Consider the following 20,136-nt stretch of genomic DNA (forward strand, 5'->3'; position numbering starts at 1 on the left):
ATTTGGCACTTATGAAGATGTCACTTTCAATGAAAGAATGCCTAGTGCTGGCATTCTAATAAGACAAGAGACTATAACTTTGGAGCCTTCGGAAATAAATTTGACTTTGACTCATGAAGACAGTATTGATGAGGATATGCCTATTGATGATTCCCAAGGGAATAATGAGTATGTGAACATATCAGACAAATTTGCATTATGTGTAGATGTGGGTCTTGATACAGTGCCAAAGATTAAGAGATATGTTGAATTTAAACAGTCCAAACCACATTTTGGACTTCCAACTCTGCCAACATCAGAGATTGCGGTAAAATCTGAAGCTAACATTGATGCATCCTCTGGAGATAACAGATGCTTAAGTCAAATAGAGGTGTCTCCTGATACAATTAAAAAAGTGAAGCGATACATTCACTTCAAACAGCCTGAACCTCATTCCCCATCTCTGCCACCATCACCTTCCTCAATCAAAAAAGATGCTATGTTGGAATCTAAAAGTTACAGTTCATCTTCAGAAGATGATGCTCAACTGACAACTCAGGATGACAATTCATTCAGGACAATAGGTGTATCTTCTGAAGAAGTTTCAAAAGTAAAAAGATACATTTCATTTAAACAGTTTGACTCTTCTTCCCCAACTCTGTCAATATCCAGACCTTCAACTAATATTGAGACCACAACTGAGGCAACAATAAATTCTATGCAGCCCAGCACCTCACCAAAAGATTCAAGTCAAAGTGTGAAGAATTACATCTATTTTAAACAGCATGAACGCCATTCCTCATCTCTGCCAGCGTCACCTACCTCAAGCAGGAAAGGTTTATCAGTAAAAAAGACTAAATACAAAAAACGATCTGATCAATCATACTATGGGAGTCATGACAGCCTTCCACTATACCATGTCCATCCTGTCTATAGATCAAGTATAAACAGAATGAATAGAGGCTACGATACTGATAGATCAATTTCCAGTGAAGATGAAGATCAATTTATGGAGTACCCAAGAAAATTAGAGATTACAATACCATCTGAGATGAACAGAGGATCCATCACACCAGATAAAATTACAGACAAAGTCCTCAACATTGACTTTGATAACACCTCTAGCAGCACAGATGTATTTGAGAAGAAACAAACTAAAGGTCTAATGAGACTAAGAGCATTAAGTGCACGACTGTTCAACAGACATGAACATGAAACAGATGAGAGGAGGTCACCAACTGGTCTGGATGTTGGAAGAACCAGTGGTGTCTCTATTAAAAAGCAGCCAAAGTTAACTAAGGAATCAACCACCAATGAAGACAGTCTATTCGAAAGGAGTTTATCCCTTGATCACTTACCAAAAGTGAAGAGATACCTTCAGTTCTCACACTCTGATTCCTATCTTCAAGTCCAATTACCATCACCTTCACCAACCACTGGGGTAGTCACACCTGACTTTATAGCGTCAACTGAGTCCAGGAGATCCAGTTTCTCATCTGAGGATGATGTCAAACAAACCACTGAAGATAAAAAATTTGTTGGACAAGTGGATGCATCTTATGAAGGACTTCCAAAGGTAAAAAGATACATTCAATTCTCACACACTGAACCTTACTCAACAACATTGCCCTTGAACAAACAAAGTATCTCAACTGAACTTGTGGCACAGCCTGAATCAAGGAGGTCAAGTACGTCATCTGAAGATGATATCAAACCTACATCTAATGAAGACAATTTCTTCAGGAAGATAGGCGTATCTCTCGATACAGTGCCACATGTTAAGAGATACATTCAATTCAGTCAGCCTAAACCTTACTCTCCAACTCTAAAATCTTTACCTGTTACAAGCAAGAGACCTGTGGTGGCAGTGGAGACAAGTTCAAGCACATCTGACAAGTCAGATGACAAATCTAACGCTACAGGAACTTTTTTTGGGGGGGAAATAGGTCTTAATGCAGTACCAAAAGTTAAGCGGTATGTTCAATTTACACAGTTCAAATCTCGTTCTCCAACTCTGTCATCAGTTTCATCCTCCTCTACAAAAGTTACACCTAAGATAGATGTGAAAACTGAAGCTAAAATTGACAGATCCTCTGAAGACCAGGGTAACTTAACGCAAATAGAGTTATCTCCTGAAAGTATTAAAAAAGTAAAAAGATACATTCACTTCAAGCAGTCTGAACCTCACTCCCCATTATCACATTCTTTAACCAAGAAAGATGCTATACTGGAAACAAGGAGATATAGCTCATCCTCAGAAGATGATGTTCAACTGACAACCAACAAAGACAGTTTCTTCAGGAAAATAGGTGCGTCTTTTGATGGAGTTTCAAAAGTAAAAGGATACATCACATTTAAACAGTTTGATCCTTCTTCAGATACCACTTTAGATAAACTGCATGTCACACATGAGGTGAAAACCAAATCCGAAGCAAGGAGATCAAGCACTTCTTCTGAGGATGATGCCAAACTAACTGCTGAGGAAGACAATGTCTTTGGACAAACAGGAGCATCTCTTGATAGAGTGCCAAGGGTTAAGAGATACATCCAATTCACACATCCTGAAAGTCAATCTCCTGTGCAGACAACAACTGGTCTTTTATCTGAAAGAGTCAACGTATCTGTGATAGCTAAAGAAACAAGGAGATGGAGCACTTCATCCGAGGAAGATGTTAAACCATCTATTAAAGAAGATAATATCATTGGGGAAACAGGTGAATACCTTGCCGAAATACCCAAAGTAAAGAGGTACATTAAGTTCACACAGTCCGAACCTTATTCCTCTGATCTGTCGCTATTTCCCCCAAGCACAGTAAAATCCATAAAGGTGTCAAAAACAGAATACAGAGAGAGCACTTCATCGGAGGAGGATTTTCAGGAAGACAATAGCCTTGGGCAAATAGGAGCATCTCTTGAAAGAGTTCCAAGAGTTAAAAGATACATTGAATTCACACATCCTGAAAGTCAATTTCCTGCTCAAACAACTGCTCTCTCAGCTGAAAGAGCAAACATATCTGTGATAGCTAAAGAACCAAGGAGAAGCAGCACTTCATCTGAAGAAGATGTTAAACCATCTACTAACAAAGATAACATCACTGAAGAAACAAGTGAATATTTGGCCAAAATCCCAAAAATAAAGAGGTACATTAAGTTCACACAAGCTGAACAGCCTTCCTTGGATCTTTCACCATTTCCTCCTTCAAGCGCAGTAAAATCCGTTAAGGTGACAGAAACTGAACTGAGACAACCAGCCACCAGAGAGAGCAAGTCATTTGAGGATGATGTTCTGGAAGACATAGAGTTATCTCTTGATAGAGTACCAAGAGTTAAGAGATACATTCAATTCACACATCCTGAAAGTCAATCCCTTGCTCGGTCAACATCTGTTGTCTCAGCTGAAAGAGTTGGAATATCGGGGGTAGATCAAGATACAAGGAGATCAGTCACTTCATTTGAGGAAGATGTCACACTAACCGCTAAGGAAGACAATGTCTTTGGACATATTGGAGCATCTCTTGACAAAATACCAAAGGTTAAAAGATATATTCAATTCACAAAGCCTGAAAGTGAGCCTCTTGTTCAGACAACAACTGATCTTAACGTATCAGAAAGACTTGGAATATCTGGGGTTTTTCAAGAAACAAGATCAAGCACTTCATCTGAAGTTAATGTTAAGCCATCTACTCATGATGATAATGTCATTGTAGAAAGAGGTGAGTTTTTGGACAAAATACCAAAAGTAAAGAGGTACATTAATTTCATACAATCTGAACCTTCCCAGGGTTTTGCACCATTTCCTCTTCCAAGCACTGAAAAGTCCATAAAGGTGACAGAAACAGAATCAAGAGGATCTAGTACCTTAGTTGAAGATAATGCACAACCATCTCATAAGAAGAAGGAAGACAATGTCTTAGAGCAAACAGAAGCACGTCTTGATAGTGTACCAAGAGTTAAGAGATATATTCAGTTCAAACAACAATCCCCTGAGCAGTCAACAACTGGTTTATCAGCTGAAAGAGACAGAATATCCGAGGTCATTACAGAAACAAGGAGATTAAACATTTCATCTGAGGATGATGTCACACGAGCTGCAAAGGAAGACTATGTTGGTGGACATATAGGAGCTCCTTTTGATATACCAAAAGTTAAGCGATACATTCGCTTCACACATCCTGAAAGTCAGTATCCTGTTCAGACAACAACTGCTCTCTCAGATGAAAGAGTCAGTGTATCTGTGGTAGCCAAAGAAACAAGGAGACCAAGCACTTCATCTGAAGAGGATGTTAAACCATCTACTAATGATGCCAATATCGTTGGAGAAAAAGGTGAAACTCTTGACAATATCCCAAAAGTAAAGAGGTATATTGAGTTCACAAAATATGAACCTTATTCCTCAGACCAGTCACAACTTCCTTCTGCAAATGTTGTTAAACCCATAAAGGTGACAGCAACAGAATTAAGGGGATCCAGAACATCAGCTGTAGATGATGTACATCCAGCTACTAATGGAAACAAAACAGAAGCAAAGACACTTGGCAATTCATCTGATAATCTTGACAGAATACCAAGAGTTAAGAGATACATTCACTTCATACCTGCTGAAAGTCAATATCCTGCTCGGTCATCAACCTCTGTCTTAACTGAAAGTGTTGGAATATCTGGGGTAGCTCAAGAAACAAGGATATCTAACACTTCATCAAAATATGTTAAACCATCTTCAACTGATTATAATATCATTGGAGAAACAGACAAATCTTTTGCCAGTATCCCAAAAGTAAAGTACATTCAGTTCACACAATCAGAACCTCATTCCACGACTGTGTCTTCATTTCTTAGTTCAAACACAGTAAAACCCATAAATATAGGGGAAGTGCAAGAAAACAAGAAATATAGCACTTCATATGATGTTAAACAACGAAGAAATCATGATGACAGTTTCTTTCAAGAAACTGGTGTATCTCTTGACAAAATCCCAAAGGTAAAGAGGTATGTTACATTCACAAAGAATGAACCTTCTTCTTCAACCAAATTAATGAAAAAAGATTTAACACCTACAACGAATGCAGACCTAGAAATCACATGGCCCGGTTTATCATCTGAGGTGTCACCTTCTGACTCAATGAAAAAACGGTCTGCATTAATATTAAAAACTGAATCTGAATCACGGACATCTGGATTTAGTTTCAAGGACAACATTATTACAAGAGAATCCTTGGACAGTTCAGTGGAACACACTGGCCTTAAGTCAAGTTTAAGCTCCTTGTCCATTGACAAACAATATGTAGGACATCAGGTTATGGATGTACAACCACCACAAGATGACCCACCAGCAGTTCCACAGACACCCCCACCTCCCCTGGAACAGAAAGATGCCAGAGAGTATCTCAGAGAAAATTCTGAAGTCCTTCAAAGGCTAGAACGCAGACGATTACTGCAGCAAAGAAGAATGGAAATGGACAAGTTCAACATTGCATCCCTATCCTCCATGCAACAAGAGGGCGACCAGCAGGACAAATCGCCTCGAGATTATGGAGGAGCGACACAGTTACAAACAGAACAAACTAACAGCAGTATCTCTGTAAGAAACACAACCACGTCCAGACACACAGAAGGAGCTGAAGCCCCCGTTTTACGGGGCCTCAAGACTAAGACTCCAAAGTATAAGGAATTTTTAATTTAGATAAAGAGTTCATTTTTAATAGCCAGACAAACAATGTTGTACAAATATGAGCTGATGCTTTCAAAACTGCAGCTTTGAGTATTGGGATTTGCTTTTTATAGAGTATTGTAAATGCTGTAATATAATTATACAAATAACCTTAACTTTCAGTTTTTCATAAAAGTTATATTCTCTTTGCAATGAAACAATGTATATAAGAACGTGTATTGTATAAGATCATAAACACATGTTGATTTTATGAGTCATGATATGAAGTGGTAAAAAAATCCAGAGGGTATTAATTGCACTCAATGACAGGGGGCAATCCCCAGGATGACCCCAGAAGTTAGTCTTCTCTCTTTCAAAACATGAAATATAGAACTGATTAAAATGACTCCACATTTAGTTAATAAACCCCTTTATATATATTGAATGTAGAGGTTACAGTGAAAACAAACACATATACACACATCCATACATATATACAGTCAGATGAGAATGCTCAACCCTCTGCATTACATACTCCCCCCACAAAAGCAACAGTCATAATGATACAGGGGAACTTGGAGCACAGGGAATTTTAAACCACAATTTCCCTCAGGCACAAACAGGTGGAGATTAATGGGATTATGACAAGTGTCTGTAGACATTTTCCAAATGGATTCTGGCCAGCATGCACAGCATACATAGACTGTTGGCTTTTTATTTGCTGAGTGAATACTTGATAAATAATTTATGGTTAGCAATGTTCATCTTTCAGAGGGGGAAAAAAAAAACTTTTGTTACCCAAAATATGATTTAATAAAGTTGATAATGATTTTTTGTCTCTGTACTCTAATTCCTTAACATATAACAAAATTAGTATGTTTTCATGACATTGCAGATATACTGAAATGCTGCAGTCACTCATGAACATGGTTGTTTAGCACTTGGTGGAGATGGTGGAGGAGGCAATGCAGAGAAGAACATCTCAACAGATGAGGTTACAAGTGTGTTTAAGCTCTAAATACCATCACACAATCATGTTTTTCATAAAGCGTTAAGACTGCATGACCGCGGATACCCAAATTAAGCACAAAAAGTCCACTTCTACAAATAGCTGTACAAAAAAAAAAAAAAAAAAAAAAAAGTGCGAAAAAAAAAAATGTACAAAAAGGAAAAACCTCATTCATTCACAAAGACGGCTCTAACTGCAGAATGCATGCATGCTTTTTTTTTCTTGTTCAAATGACAAGTTAGCTTCACGCCACAGCCATAGACAAAACTCGACAGTTTTACAAACATAACTAGAACGTTAAATATTTGCTAGGCATTGGTCACTATGGGTTAAGGTGATCATATTTGACCACAAGATCTGTGGACGAGGATGTGGCCAAAGGAGAGTCAGTGTTTAGGGCAGAATACCTGTTTTTATATTTTTGTGGCAATTCATCACAGAAATCAAAAGTGCACTTTAACAGCTTTCTTACATCCTGTCTCTTTTCCATCACTTAGATTTATGTCTTGTCATTTTAATTACATGCACAGTATAGTTACATTGTAAAGGAATCAAATGATATAATTAATGCATTCTGCAGTCACTTTAAACCTGCTCACACTCCTCTACAAGATGGCCATATCTGCCACTGCCAGTGTCTATACACAATGGACATATGAGTCAGGAAAAAGATACTGGGCTCTATGTCCATGATAGGTATAGCCTCTGTGCTTCATGTTGCAAACAGTAAAGCTATTCTCATTGATCTTATAATCAATTTCAAAATTATAAGTGGTGAAAGGTATATTTATACCACAGGAAGTACTTACAGCAGAATGTCTCTGACACTCTTGCTTGTGGTGTGCTTTATTAAATGGCAACCAAGTGCAGTGAGACTGGTAAAAATAAAACTTATGGCATGGGTTGCTATGTAACTATGGTAACATGCTCTGAATGTCATTCTCCTCCAACATAAAAACTGTAGTAAACAGTGTTTGGACCACATCAGCAGAGTGACACTGTAAGCTATTTCCATTTTGAACCAAAAAGTCACTGATCTTCGGTAAAAAGTCAAGCAGGTGTTGTTCTTCCTTTCTCTGTCCTTCGAGGCCTAAATTACCTAAATGTCTTAAATCTTCAGACAGTATGGGAGTTTATACCTACCCTGCCTTGTGGAGAATCTGAATTCATTCTCCGTATAAGAGCCTATTCATTCACATTCACAACAATATGAAACATCACAGTGGGGTGGGAAGGCGGCTCCGAGGCTGGCCGTGTGCTTACCCACAATGCATTGTGGGCTATTGGGGGGCATTAGGTGGAGTCGGTGAGGTGCTGTTTCTCCAACACACAACCACCAGTGACCCTCCTATGGCCCCGGCTAAAAGGGCGACATACAAACATGTGCATTGATAATTACATTCTATGCAAACACTCACACACTCAAGCCCTCACTGCCAGGGGCCACCATCAGTCTTGTCCCAAACTCTTCAGTTTTGATTTGTACTTTGTTTTCTAGATGTTTGTTTCAAAGCCGTTTCTGTCGTCATTGTCATGGTGATTGTTGGCGATTAGTTTCTAGTTGGTGATGGTGGTAGGCGTTGGGAAGCTGTCGCTACGACATCTCTCGATCTTTATACCATTCCACAAACTCATCCAACAGCACTGGCCCTGAGCAAAGAGAAAACTTAGTCAAAAGGCAAATCTGATGTACTTCCAGCTGCACTGTACAAAAGAATGATGGATGTCTTAATTGGGGTATAATTAGAAATATACAGGCATGTTAAAGTGTGGTTGCTTGTACTCACAGGCCCCGTCCTCATCATAGTTACTGAGATCAAGGTTGATAGTCCTACTGAATTCTAGAACATTGCACCATTGATCTTTATTTATAACCTTATACTTAGATTGCTGTGGAGGGATAAACATGTGAAGAAGAAAAAAAAAAAATGTCACTGTTAAAAATGTTTTTGACATAGAACATGTACTGATTTGCAAATATACAAATAAATACCAGTCAAATGTTTGTACTGATCTAAAACTGTGTTTGCGTTGTTGCTACATATGAATGTGTATATGGAGCAATTTAAATGTAATTTTAATTAATTGTTTTGGAACATAGATGAGCTGAAACATAAAAGCAGCCAACAAAATGGCCAGTTTGTGAACACCTTCAATGCTGTTTAAAAAGTATTCCTAGATCCAAGAAGTTGACTGAGAGAATGTCAAATATAAGCTATTTAAGGTTTGTGATGCATGTTAGCATTTTTATGACATTTATTATTCTAAAGTGTGGAAAGCAGTAATAAGGAACGCGCAAGTGTGTACAAATATTTGACTGGTCTTGTAAAATTATTAAAGTGACACCGATCGACTGTAAAGATTAAAATATTTACTTCTAGAAACTGGTTAAACACTGGAAACAATGGCCAGGTCTTCCCAAGCAGAAGTCCCAGCATACACTTGGCAGTATTCAAGTCTAAACTCCTCTGATCCTTCTCCTGCAAAGGGGTGGAACCAAATAACATTTGAAACATTATGAATACAAGTTCACACATCACAATAAAAATACTAAGTTAGAAATTATGGTAGTGAGGTAACAGTCTATAAATGACCCATTATTGCCAAGGCACTTAAATCCAGATTGCTCCTGGAGGACCGTTTCGGGAATTAGTGTACCGTGTACTCTATACTCTAAGCAGTCTGAGCTTGAACATTTGATAATGCAAGCACCTGAGGGCAAACATGATTATTGTCTCTACACCTTAACACCATAACAATGCTTTAGGTTCTCTGTGCCTAATATTTAAAAGCAATAATACTCTAAATCACTTCTCTAACAGCCATGAAATATGGTTTCACTGCAAGAGAATGGACTAAGTGCTGAGCTTAAAGATGAGCCTAGACATGAACATTTCGGTTTTATCTAGACAGGATGGATGTCATGTTATCCATTCAAGGTTGCCACAAGCTATTTATTTGTACTCATCCACTTTATTGGCCCTATCGAATGGCTCCTCTAAGAGCTTCACTCAGCAAAGCTTCATTCACTTTACAATTCATACCAAGGGAGTGAAAAAAAAAAAAAAAAAAAAAAAAAAAAAAAAAAAATCAACTATCTGGACAAGAGATACTTCTGCTGAGCAGACAAAGAGGTGAAACAACCTAAAATAGCACCATCTCTCAGGAGTCTCAAGCCCTTGTCTGTTGTAACTGAAGAACTGTGATGAACCCAGCAAAAAAGGATCTAGATGCAGTCAAAGGCAATCATTAATCCAAATAGACTTTTGAAGTGGACGATGATTAGTGTTCATCAATCACCTGTCCTACACACACTCACCCTGGCAAAGTCGAAGGCATATCGGTAAATGAGCTTGAAACTGGTGGCATCGTTGAGGACAGACCTCAGGTAGTCTAGAGAGTTCCTGAGTTTTTCAGTAGAGTCACACCTGCATATGACAGAAGAAGAGGAAAAGTGAAGTTTGGGAAAGGAAGAAGTGTAGAAGCATGGTAGTAGATGTATACAAGTTCCACATTTAGCCAGACATACTGCAATGAGCCCATTCCCTTGAGCCACTCCTGTAAAGTGAAGTAACCCATACTCTGGGCATCAAGCTTCCAGGCCAATACCAGCATCACCACCTACGTACAAATATACATTAAAATTAGCACTGATTAGATGGGGTTTTTTTTAGAGGAATGTGTAAAACCACATCAGATTAATTTAGACTTACATTCTCTGGCTCCACTCCAATGTCTTCACAGAATTTCTCCATCCCTTCTGGTCCAACCACATCATCACACCCTATTTAAACAAGTTGCAGACACAATTACTTATATATACATTGGCCCCAAAAAGTATTTGGACACTTAAGCCACAAAAAAAAAAAAAAAAAAAGTCTTTGAATTGCAAAACAACATTTTAAAACTAGTGTCCTGTAAGCACACTTCAATCAAAACATTTTGTTTGAAATCTAGGTTTGTTCAAATATGAAGCAACAGATATAAAGACAAAAAGTCTTGGACATTTTTGGTAGTCAAACTTTATTCTGCTATAGGACACTTTGTGAGCTAAAAAGTGAAGTATCTGAGAAAAGCATCATTTGCGCAGATGCCACTTGTTTTGATATTTTGTATTCATTTAAATTTAGACATTTTTAAGTGTGACGTAAGTGCCCAAATACATTTTATTATTTTCTTATAGCCACTCTATTTACATCTTAACTTCATTTGGAAAGTCTCTGAAGTCACAAGGGTGGAATTCTGAATAAAAAAAAAAACTAGCGTAAATTTAGCTGACATTATACACTGCCTTCTAGACATTTCAAGTCAAAATATACAAGCTTATCAGATTTTGATGTGATTATAGCATTTTAAAGACTTATCAATGATATTAAAAAGTCAGTTTATCACAGTTCATAACTTGATGACATAAAACTAAACATGATTTTGCACACATACCTGCATATTCATAAAACCACTCTAGACATCTCTTGCTAGAAAAAGCTTCAGCTTCCTGGATTTGCAAGGTCTCCTGTTTTCTGTAAACACTGAAATGAACAGACAGGACTGAGCGGATGCTATTTAAATACACATTAACGCACACTTGTATAAAAATTAAAGGACAAACGTGCTGCATCTGATACAAACAAGAAGAGACACATGCTCTGAGGGCAGAAATCCACCCACACAAACACAGATTTGATGGTACAATTAACAGTTATGATAGTTGTGCAACTTTCTTTTTACATTATTATAACATTCAAATTCCTTCTGTGAATAAATACAGAATTTTCTTAACTGACATAATCTGACAGGTACCTAGTTTAGCTGCTAATCAAAAAGTTGGACAGATGAATAAGTGTGTATATGAGTGAATTAGAGGAAGGTCCACAGACAGATGGAATGGACAGAGATGGAGAGGCTGGTGAGATGGATGAATGGAAAGGTGATTTTAAGCATACTTATCCTGCCGGCTCTTCTTAGCAGACAGGTCGTCTCCAGCAGTGGGTCTCCTCTTTTTCCTGGGGGGCATGGCTCTGGAGCAGCAGGCTGGAAAAGAGAGAGACAGAACACAAAGATGATGATTATTTTTTTGTTTCACTTTTTCAGTCATTCCCTCCCTAAAACCAGGGATATGTCCTAATATAATCTGCATTAGACGCAGTCCCAGAATCAAATCACTAAGCAACGGCTCCACCATTACAAGAATAGCAATGTACAGTCAGACATTTAAGAATTTCAAAAATATTTTGATATTATTGATATTTATTTGTCTGCATTTACATCGCTTAATGTTTATCTATTTTGACGTGTCATATTTTTGTCCAATGCTATGGTTATTACTATGTCACTCATTGCAATTTCGAGAGTGAATCCCGCATTTATATGTAGAAGCCACATCTGAAACTTTGTAGCGTGTGTAATTGGCCGTCAGTCCTCAGAGGCATGAAAAGCGTGCAAAAACTAAAAAAAGCTGTCTCTCATCTCAGGCCCCGTTTACAGCTGGTATTAAGATGTGTTTTGGTCACAAGTAGACAAGGCAGACACATACCCGTTTACACCTGGTATTTTAATCCGTCTCTTTTGACCACTTTCAGCCACTTCTGACCTGATTTCTTCGAGGGGAGGGTAAATATATGGGGGTTTTTTTTTCAGATCTTTCAATGTAATGGACAAAATAAGCTTGCGTAATTTACATATGAACTCGCCCAGAGATGACGGAAAAACATACGGAGAGCATCAGCTTTTGTTTCTGCTCTGAATGCTGCAAGACCACGACAAACTCTTTTGACTGTGTGTTAGAAATCAGGAATGGTGAGAGAACATTGTGCTTGGTAAGTTTACGTCTTCAAACCAAACTTGGGTCTCCAGCCAACAAAGTTTAAATAATATCTTGCTAGTTGGTCTTTTGTGGCTGTTTGAACACATTTGACCACATGAGCGTTTACACTATGAAAGCAATACAGTCTAATGCATTTTCGACTACCTCTGGAAGTGGAAAAAAAGTGGACAGGCTCAAAAAGTTTTAGACACAGTTTACACTACAGCGTCGTCCACTTGTGATCCAATCAAACAAATCTCATCTTGATAACAGGTGTAAACAGGGCCTCAGTTCATCTTCATTCTGCTTAATATTTTTGTGGAAACCGTACCGATGCATTTTTTAAAGTTCAAAAGAATAGCATTTATTTGAAACATAAATTTTGTGACATTTTTAGCGATGTCTTTACCGTCACTTTTAATGTATCCTTTCTAAATAAAAGTATTCATTTCTTTTTGAAAAAAAAAAATTCATATTGAGTGTAGAACAGTAGTGTAGAAGAAAAAAATTTAACCCAGCAAAGTGTAGTGTAGAAAAAAAATCATATATACAGTATCTCAGAAAAGTGAGTACACCCCTCACATTTCAGCAACCATTTTAGTATATTTTCTCAAGGGACAATACTATAGAAATGAAAGTTGTATATATTTTAGAGTAGTCAATGTGCTGCTTGTATAGCAGTATAGATTTACTGTCTTCTAAATACAACTCTACATACAGCCATTATTTTCTAAATATCTGGCAACAAAAGTGAGTACACCCTAAGTGAACATGTCAAAGCTGTGACCAAAGTGTCAATATTTTGTGTGAGCACCACTGTTATCTAGCACTGCCTTAATCCTCCTGGGCATGGAATTCACCAGAGCTGCACAGGTTGTTGCTGGGATCTTCTTCCACTCCTCCGTAATGACATCACGGAGCTGCTGGATGTAAGACACATGGCGCTTCTCCATCTTCCGCTTGAGGATGCCCCACAGGTGCTCAATAGGGTTCAGGTCTGGAGACATACATGGCCACTCCATCACCTTCAGCTTCCTCAGCAAGGCAGTTGTCATCTTGGTAGTGTTTGGAGCCATTATCATGTTGGAAATCTGCCGTTTGGCAGTTTCTGAAGGGAGAGCATCATGTTCTGCTTCAGAATGTCACAGTACATGTTGGAATCCATGTTTCCCCTCAATGAAGCGCAGCTTCTCAGTACCAGCAGCACTCATGCAGCTTCAGACCATGATGCTACCACCACCATACTTGACTGTAGGCAAGACACAATTTTCTTGGTACTCCTCACCAGGGCGTCGCCACACATCCTTTACACCATCGGAGCCAAACAAGTTTATCATAGTCTCATCAGACCACAGGACATGGTTTTAGTAATTCATGCTCTTGGACAGGTTGTCTTCAGCAAACTGTTTGTGGGCTTTCTTGTGAGCCAGCTTCAAAAGAGGCTTCTTTCTGGGACGACAGCCATGCAAACCGACTTGTTGCAGTGTGTGGTGTATGGTCTGAGTACTGACAAGCTGTCCTTACACTTCTGCAACCTCTAAAGCAATGCTGGCAGCACTCATGCATCGTTTTTTTTTAAGCCAGCTTCTGTACCTGACGCACAGCACGAGAACTTAACTACTTTGATTGACCCTTGTGAGGCCTGTTCCGACTGGAACCTCTGTATGACCCTGGCCACTGTGCTGTAACTCAGTTTCAGGGTGTTACCGATTTTCTTATAGCCTAGGCCAACTTTGTGGAGAGCAACAATTCTAATTCTCAAATCCTCAGAGAGTTCTTTGCCATATTGAACATCCAGTGATCAGTATGAGAGAAGCGTACTCAAAGTACCAAATTTTAACCACTCTAATACAATATACGCAAATTTGTATGGTCCTATCAAGCAGACAAAAATATGAACATGATGAATAGGACATGTGGCTTTGAATGGTTAAACGACGTATTGCTGTTATCACTTAGGGTGTACTCGCTTTTGTTGCCAGCTATTTAGACAATAATGGCTGTATATTGAGTTTTATATATATATATATATATATATATATATATATATATATATATATATATATATATATATATATCACACACACACACACACACACACATTTTTTTTTAATATTAGTTAATTAAGTTATGAGTAGATGCAAGGTCAGATGGGGAAGGTCACTACCTGTGCCGTGAGTCTCTGGGCCGACGTCTTCTGTCAGGTTCTACAGTGAGAAAGAAACTGCATTCAACAACCATTATCACTCTTTCACTCTCTCTATCTCAACTCAAACAACATTCTGCAGCAGACTAGCACTATTAGCCCCGCACCAAAAAGAAGACAGTAAGCATGTGTGTGATGTAGATGGCTGATCATCTTATTTTCCTGTAACCTCTACAGATGCTGCTGGTGCAGCTTTCTCAAAGACATCGGGGAGGAGAGTTCTGGAAATAAGATAATGTAGAGCACAATTCTGTGTCAATCAGGGTTATGAGGGTAGTTATTTATGTAAATGGCTTGATCAAAGGTTAATTTTGTAGTACGTAATAATGCTGTTGAGAGTCCTGACTTCTCATAAAGCCAAACACCGCTATCCCACAATGCTAATCTACCAGTATGCTGGTCAGTACAGCACCAACAGCGCTTGCATTAATCTCAATACAGGAACAACTGTCCATTAACCAGGGAACAGGGTCAAACATTTGGCCCGATCTAGTAATATTCACACAACAATATTGGCTCATATTTGCAAAATTCTGCATGTGATAATGTATATATAAACAGCCTACACAAAATCTCAGTGTGAAGAACTCAGTAAAATCTCAAATGCCCATCATTCAAAGTTTTACCTGTCTGCTGTCCCTTGCCTGATTGCTCAGTGGATATTTAATCTGTTCAATGCATTTTACCATTTACCAAATCTAGCAGAGAGGTGTATGAAAAAAAAGTCTGCAGATTTCATCTAGCCCTGGTTATAGATCATCTATGCTCTATTCTAGAGCCTCTTTAACATGTTTTCCCTTTTAAACATCATGTTCGAAGCCAGTTTGAAGGCTGACAAATCAAAAATTTCTGCCCAAGAGTTTTCACATCATAATCAAGCACAAACCTTCATTTGCTGGATTCAACTTCAGCAATAGCATACAGAGAACATATCTGGTATTTCAGAGAGATTCATCCATGTCTTTTCTAATAGGTTCACTAAATAAACATGATACACTGGTAAACTTCGGTATAGACCTTGAAAACTGAAAACTTTGTTGATTTTGTGTGGATTTAGTGGCCTACCTGCCAGAATCATATTGATACAAAAGAATCAATCATCTAGTGATAAACCAAACATGAAATGTGCACAAATTCCATTTGTATAAATGCTCTTGGTTTAAATCATTTAAAGGCATGAATGTTAAATCTGGCAATAAAGCTGATGAGTATTTAAGTGCAGGCAAATGGAGTCCATATTTACCAGCCTGTGCAGGGTGTGGTAGATCTTGTGGATACTGGCCAGTGTGGACAAATGAGAGTTCAGCTGGAAATCTGTGAGGAATATATAAAAATAAACATCTGTTACTCCTGGCAGTTATGTACAAGCATCTGGGCTGTACATGGGTTTCTATGCATGTTTTTGTTTGTGTGTTTGTTCACACAGTGTCTTCCGTCTATATGTAGAAGTTATTGAGAATATGGGAAAGAAGCATCCTGTAGAGTGACGGAAATATAATAGGCCATGTGAGATACTTGAGTGTTTCTAATAAGCTAATGCACACAGTATGCATTCAACTGCTTTATGTGCCTTCATTATGAGCATAGTTGACTACCAACATTGTCATCCATAATCTTTATATCAGTGGTTCACAAACTAGGGTACGTATGACAGAAGGGATATGCGAACAAAATGCTGAGTTTTGCCACTCAATTAACTCCACCCCACCTTAAATTAACATTAAAACTGAACATGTATGCTACCTTAGCAAACTGTGCTACATTACTGCTGTTCTCGACAATGTACTTTTGTAAAAGTGGGGATTTAGCACTTACTAGCTTGAAGAACATATATACCCACAGACTGTGCACAGAGATCAATTTAAGACTCAAACTCTTTGACACAAAAACAACCTGAGTTCTTGTTTTTAATGTTGATATTATATTATAAAAATCCACTTTTTTCCAAATATCCACACAATTGCAAATGTAACATTGATTTTATACAACAGTTCAACATACAAAAGGGTAATATTATTAACAGTATTGTTTGCTCTATTTTGCAACTAAATAATAGCTCCAATGAAACACACAGCAGTGTTTCGTGAACGAATCTGCAGCTTTAAACGAATCATGGGAGTCACTGATTCAATGACCCATTCATAGCCACTTGCTTTGTTACTGACTGAATGAATGATTGACTTGATGATTCACTAATTAAGACAGTCGGTGCGTCCGAAATCGTGTACTGTCTTAGTAGGTGTTACATTTGAATTTAAACTTACTTTGGGGCCGTTAAAAAAGTATGTTCTATATAGTATGAATGTGTGTAGTATGAATGTAATCCGGACGTACTACATCCGCCATTTTGTCATTATCATGTGACCTACCAGCGTCAGTTGCGTCGCTTCACCTCCATTGATAAATCCCCTCCCGTGGCCTCATGGGATAGTAAAGTGTCCATCGAATGCGCACTTCGGAATCTCGGCAGAAGTAGTAGGTCATCCGGGGACTTTTCGCTTACTGTTTTTCGAATACTATAGCTGCTACTCATTTTGGAGGCTGCGTCCTCCAGAGGTCATATTTGTAGGCTGCATACGTCATCAAGGATGTCTTATTTAAGAAAAGTAACTGTAATAAAATTGACTGTTATTCCTTGTGAGGTGTAAGATACTGTAATTTCTTCTTGCAATCTAACGGTTACTTTTCTTCAATGAGACCGCCACGATGAGGTATGAGGCTGACAAATGCAACCTCCAGAGGATGCAGCCTCCAAAATGAAACACAGCTTATGTTTTCGGACATACTACTCTGTTGGCGTACTGTTTTTCGCATGCTGTATAGTAGGGAAGTAGTCGATTTCGGACGCAGCGATAGACTTACTGCCACCTACTGGTGGTTTTGGTTTAATATTTAAATATTTAATTTAAGTATTTTACCATCATTGCATATTTCTCTATTGAACATTTTTTTTATTTCAAACATTATAAAAGGTATTTATAAAGGTAAAAATGCACTAGAAAATCAATTTAAGGGAGCAAAATATTGTCCATTAATGGAAAATGTGTGACTGCAGTCTAAGTGGAAGAGAGGGGTTACGCAAAAAGCTGTTAAATTCCTCAGGGGGTACGCCACTCTAAAACGTTTAGGAACCACTGCTTTATACTATAAAGTGTGGTTTCATCATTAAGAAAGTAAATGTCAATGTGGAGGTCATATTTCTCTAGCATCAGGTCCTAAAGAATATTAGATATCTCGAATAAATTTGGAAACAAGACTTGGGATTTGACATAGATAATTAAGAATAAATACGCACAGACCCAAATACAGATTGTTAATAGTCGATTGAAACTGCCTCAAGTAACTCGAGTTAATCAAAATAAAATCCACAGCGATATTCCAGAATGATACTCGTATTAAATGTAACCTAACATTTAAAAGGTGCATTGATTCACTGCATGTGATATGATGAAATTCAGAAAGTAAAAAAATAAATAAAAAAATAAAAATCAGAAAGTCAGTCATGAAAGTCATGTGATATCACTATTGGTCTTTTTAAATTTATCCCTTAACCCTTGAATTCACAATTTTTCATTCAGGTTATTCTTCAAGATAATATTGCCTAAATATTAAAACAAGATATTCAGATATGAACAGATGTGCATTTTTAAAGGTCAATCTTTTGAAAGGCCCACTATCAGTAACTAAGAATTCTCCTCATTAAGTGCAATGGAAAAGACGTATGTATTCTAAAGTATAAAGAAGCCCAATTTGAAAGTTTATGGATCTCTTATTATCATTTATCATAGTGAAAATAACAACGTAGTGTATCAACACCAATGTGTACACTGTAAATGCTTGTTATGTTGGTTATATTTGCTGTAACCTTTCTTTGGTTTTAATATTTGGTATTTTGGTACCCAGAATATGTAGCCCACTAATACCTAAATAAATACAATATGCGGACTATAAAACGTAAACGTGTTTTGGGCGCATGAAAACTAAGTATTATTAATTTGTAAGGAAACTAAAGACGACGTAGCGCCAAGAAAATGACGGAAGCATATGATTCATTTTGCATAAACTTCCACGTTCTCGTTATTCGTGTACATATATATATATATATAAAAAATGTATCGTGCAGGCCTTTTCATATGAGCGGTGTGCGAGCAGACAAGCCTACGAAACAACATTAAATTCAGATATAATGGAAGATATGCCATTTAAATAATGTCCGGTATCTGATCTATTGCATTATTAAAGCAAACTCGACATAAACTTAGACTATTTGTGAACCTGTGACGCAGTTGTCAGGAATGCCAGTAGATATGAAACACCCCAAACATGTAATAAACAGTATTAGTCGAATTCACAACAAAATGTTTCAAGCATTCACAGCTGTATATTGACTGGAGTTTAAAATAAAGAAGAAAATAATATTTTCTGCTACACAGTTAACACAGAGTGTGTATACACATAACTTGCAACGACTTTACAAAGTATCTGGAGAGTCTGTGGACTTCTGGGGAATGTAGTCTAACGACAAACAACGCCTGCGTTTGCCAATGAAATGGTTCGGCTGAATAAACCACATTTCCCAGAATTCCCCAAATCATAATTTCAATCGGTACTCTCCCCAACTGATGAATGCGACCCAAATGCTGCAAAAAAAGATTTTGTATCTTTAATCAAAAACATTATTTCGATACGATATTCAATTAATCTTTCAGAGGGACGTACAGTAATGCGTCAGATCACATTCGACGTGTTTGTAAGCACTAAATTTTTACACAACTGCGTCACAATTTTCACCCCCTGTCATTTTTCCGCAGTTTTCTCGAAAAAATCTGACCCGTTTAGCTCCAAAACAACAAAATCTAACTTGCTCTTCGGTGGCTTTGCATTGCTCATTCGAGTTGTAAAGAGATGGCTCCCTTAAGGTTATATGGGTATTAAAGGTAATTAGTGTACAAGTGTATTGTGTAAATAGGATCAGATACCTTGCTCGGATTGCCGTATATATTCAAGCAAAGAAGGCTAAAATGCAACGATATTCCTTGCAAGGTCGTTGTCGCTTGCAAGCGCCCAAGACATCGGAGTAAAAACACAAAGAGAGCAGCTAGCAAGCTCAATCTGATGATTTGTATGCTCGGGTAACGGCTACTTTACTCACAAAATGCGTCAGTACAGCGAATCATACATCTTAAAAGAAGTCAAGGCGACTTGTCAGGGTGCAGCAAGTTCGCAATTGCCATCACAGGTCGACAGAATACGAATAGCAGTGAAAACGTACTATTGTACTTACTTGACGCATCTGAGTGCATTTTTATGAAACACACAACTGTATTTGTGTGAGTCTGCAGACCGGCCAGTGGGCGGGACACGTCAACATTACACCTGCCCACAAATGATTTAGATGGACCAAATTTTCAGTCACCACGCCCACTCGTGTCATTGATTGGTCGAGAGGAGTGTCAAATATATTGCGCTAGAGGCACTGTCTACACCCCGCC

General features: G+C 38.0%; 1 protein-coding gene across 7 annotated transcripts; it reads right to left on the minus strand.

Annotated features, from left to right (window-relative positions):
- Positions 1–6,039: 6,039 nt before the first annotated feature.
- dcun1d4 (DCN1, defective in cullin neddylation 1, domain containing 4 (S. cerevisiae)) lies at positions 6,040–20,078 on the minus strand. 7 transcript variants are annotated; one of them, XM_048206715.1, is made up of 12 exons: positions 19,929–19,945; positions 15,888–15,958; positions 14,752–14,865; positions 14,606–14,645; positions 11,579–11,666; positions 11,076–11,164; positions 10,349–10,419; positions 10,165–10,256; positions 9,955–10,063; positions 9,011–9,115; positions 8,423–8,525; positions 6,040–8,285 (listed from the first exon to the last, which is right to left on the minus strand). In XM_048206715.1, exons 3-12 carry the CDS (start codon positions 14,770–14,772, stop codon positions 8,230–8,232), a joined length of 774 nt encoding a protein of 257 aa, XP_048062672.1. In that variant the 5' UTR covers positions 14,773–14,865; positions 15,888–15,958; positions 19,929–19,945; the 3' UTR covers positions 6,040–8,229. The 7 variants fall into 7 exon arrangements, with proteins under 7 accessions (XP_048062672.1, XP_048062671.1, XP_048062669.1 ...); XM_048206714.1 differs by lacking the exon at positions 19,929–19,945 and adding an exon at positions 19,624–19,910; XM_048206712.1 differs by lacking the exon at positions 19,929–19,945 and adding an exon at positions 17,014–19,615.
- Between the last annotated feature and the right edge of the window lie 58 nt (positions 20,079–20,136).

This window comes from Megalobrama amblycephala, linkage group LG11 (genome assembly GCF_018812025.1).
Source record: "Megalobrama amblycephala isolate DHTTF-2021 linkage group LG11, ASM1881202v1, whole genome shotgun sequence".
Classification (NCBI taxonomy): domain Eukaryota; kingdom Metazoa; phylum Chordata; class Actinopteri; order Cypriniformes; family Xenocyprididae; genus Megalobrama; species Megalobrama amblycephala.

What these genes read in the sequence shown, in the direction of transcription:
- dcun1d4 (XM_048206710.1), bottom strand. Translation starts at nt 19,821, where the DNA reads ATGATTCGCTGTACTGACGCATTTT. An exon ending in ACCACACCCTGCACAGGCTG is followed by an intron (nt 14,646 to 15,887) that starts GTAAATATGGAC and finishes TTCTCACTGTAG; the next exon opens with AACCTGACAGAAGACGTCGG. An exon ending in CTATGATGAGGACGGGGCCT is followed by an intron (nt 8,286 to 8,422) that starts GTGAGTACAAGC and finishes CTCTTTGCTCAG; the next exon opens with GGCCAGTGCTGTTGGATGAG.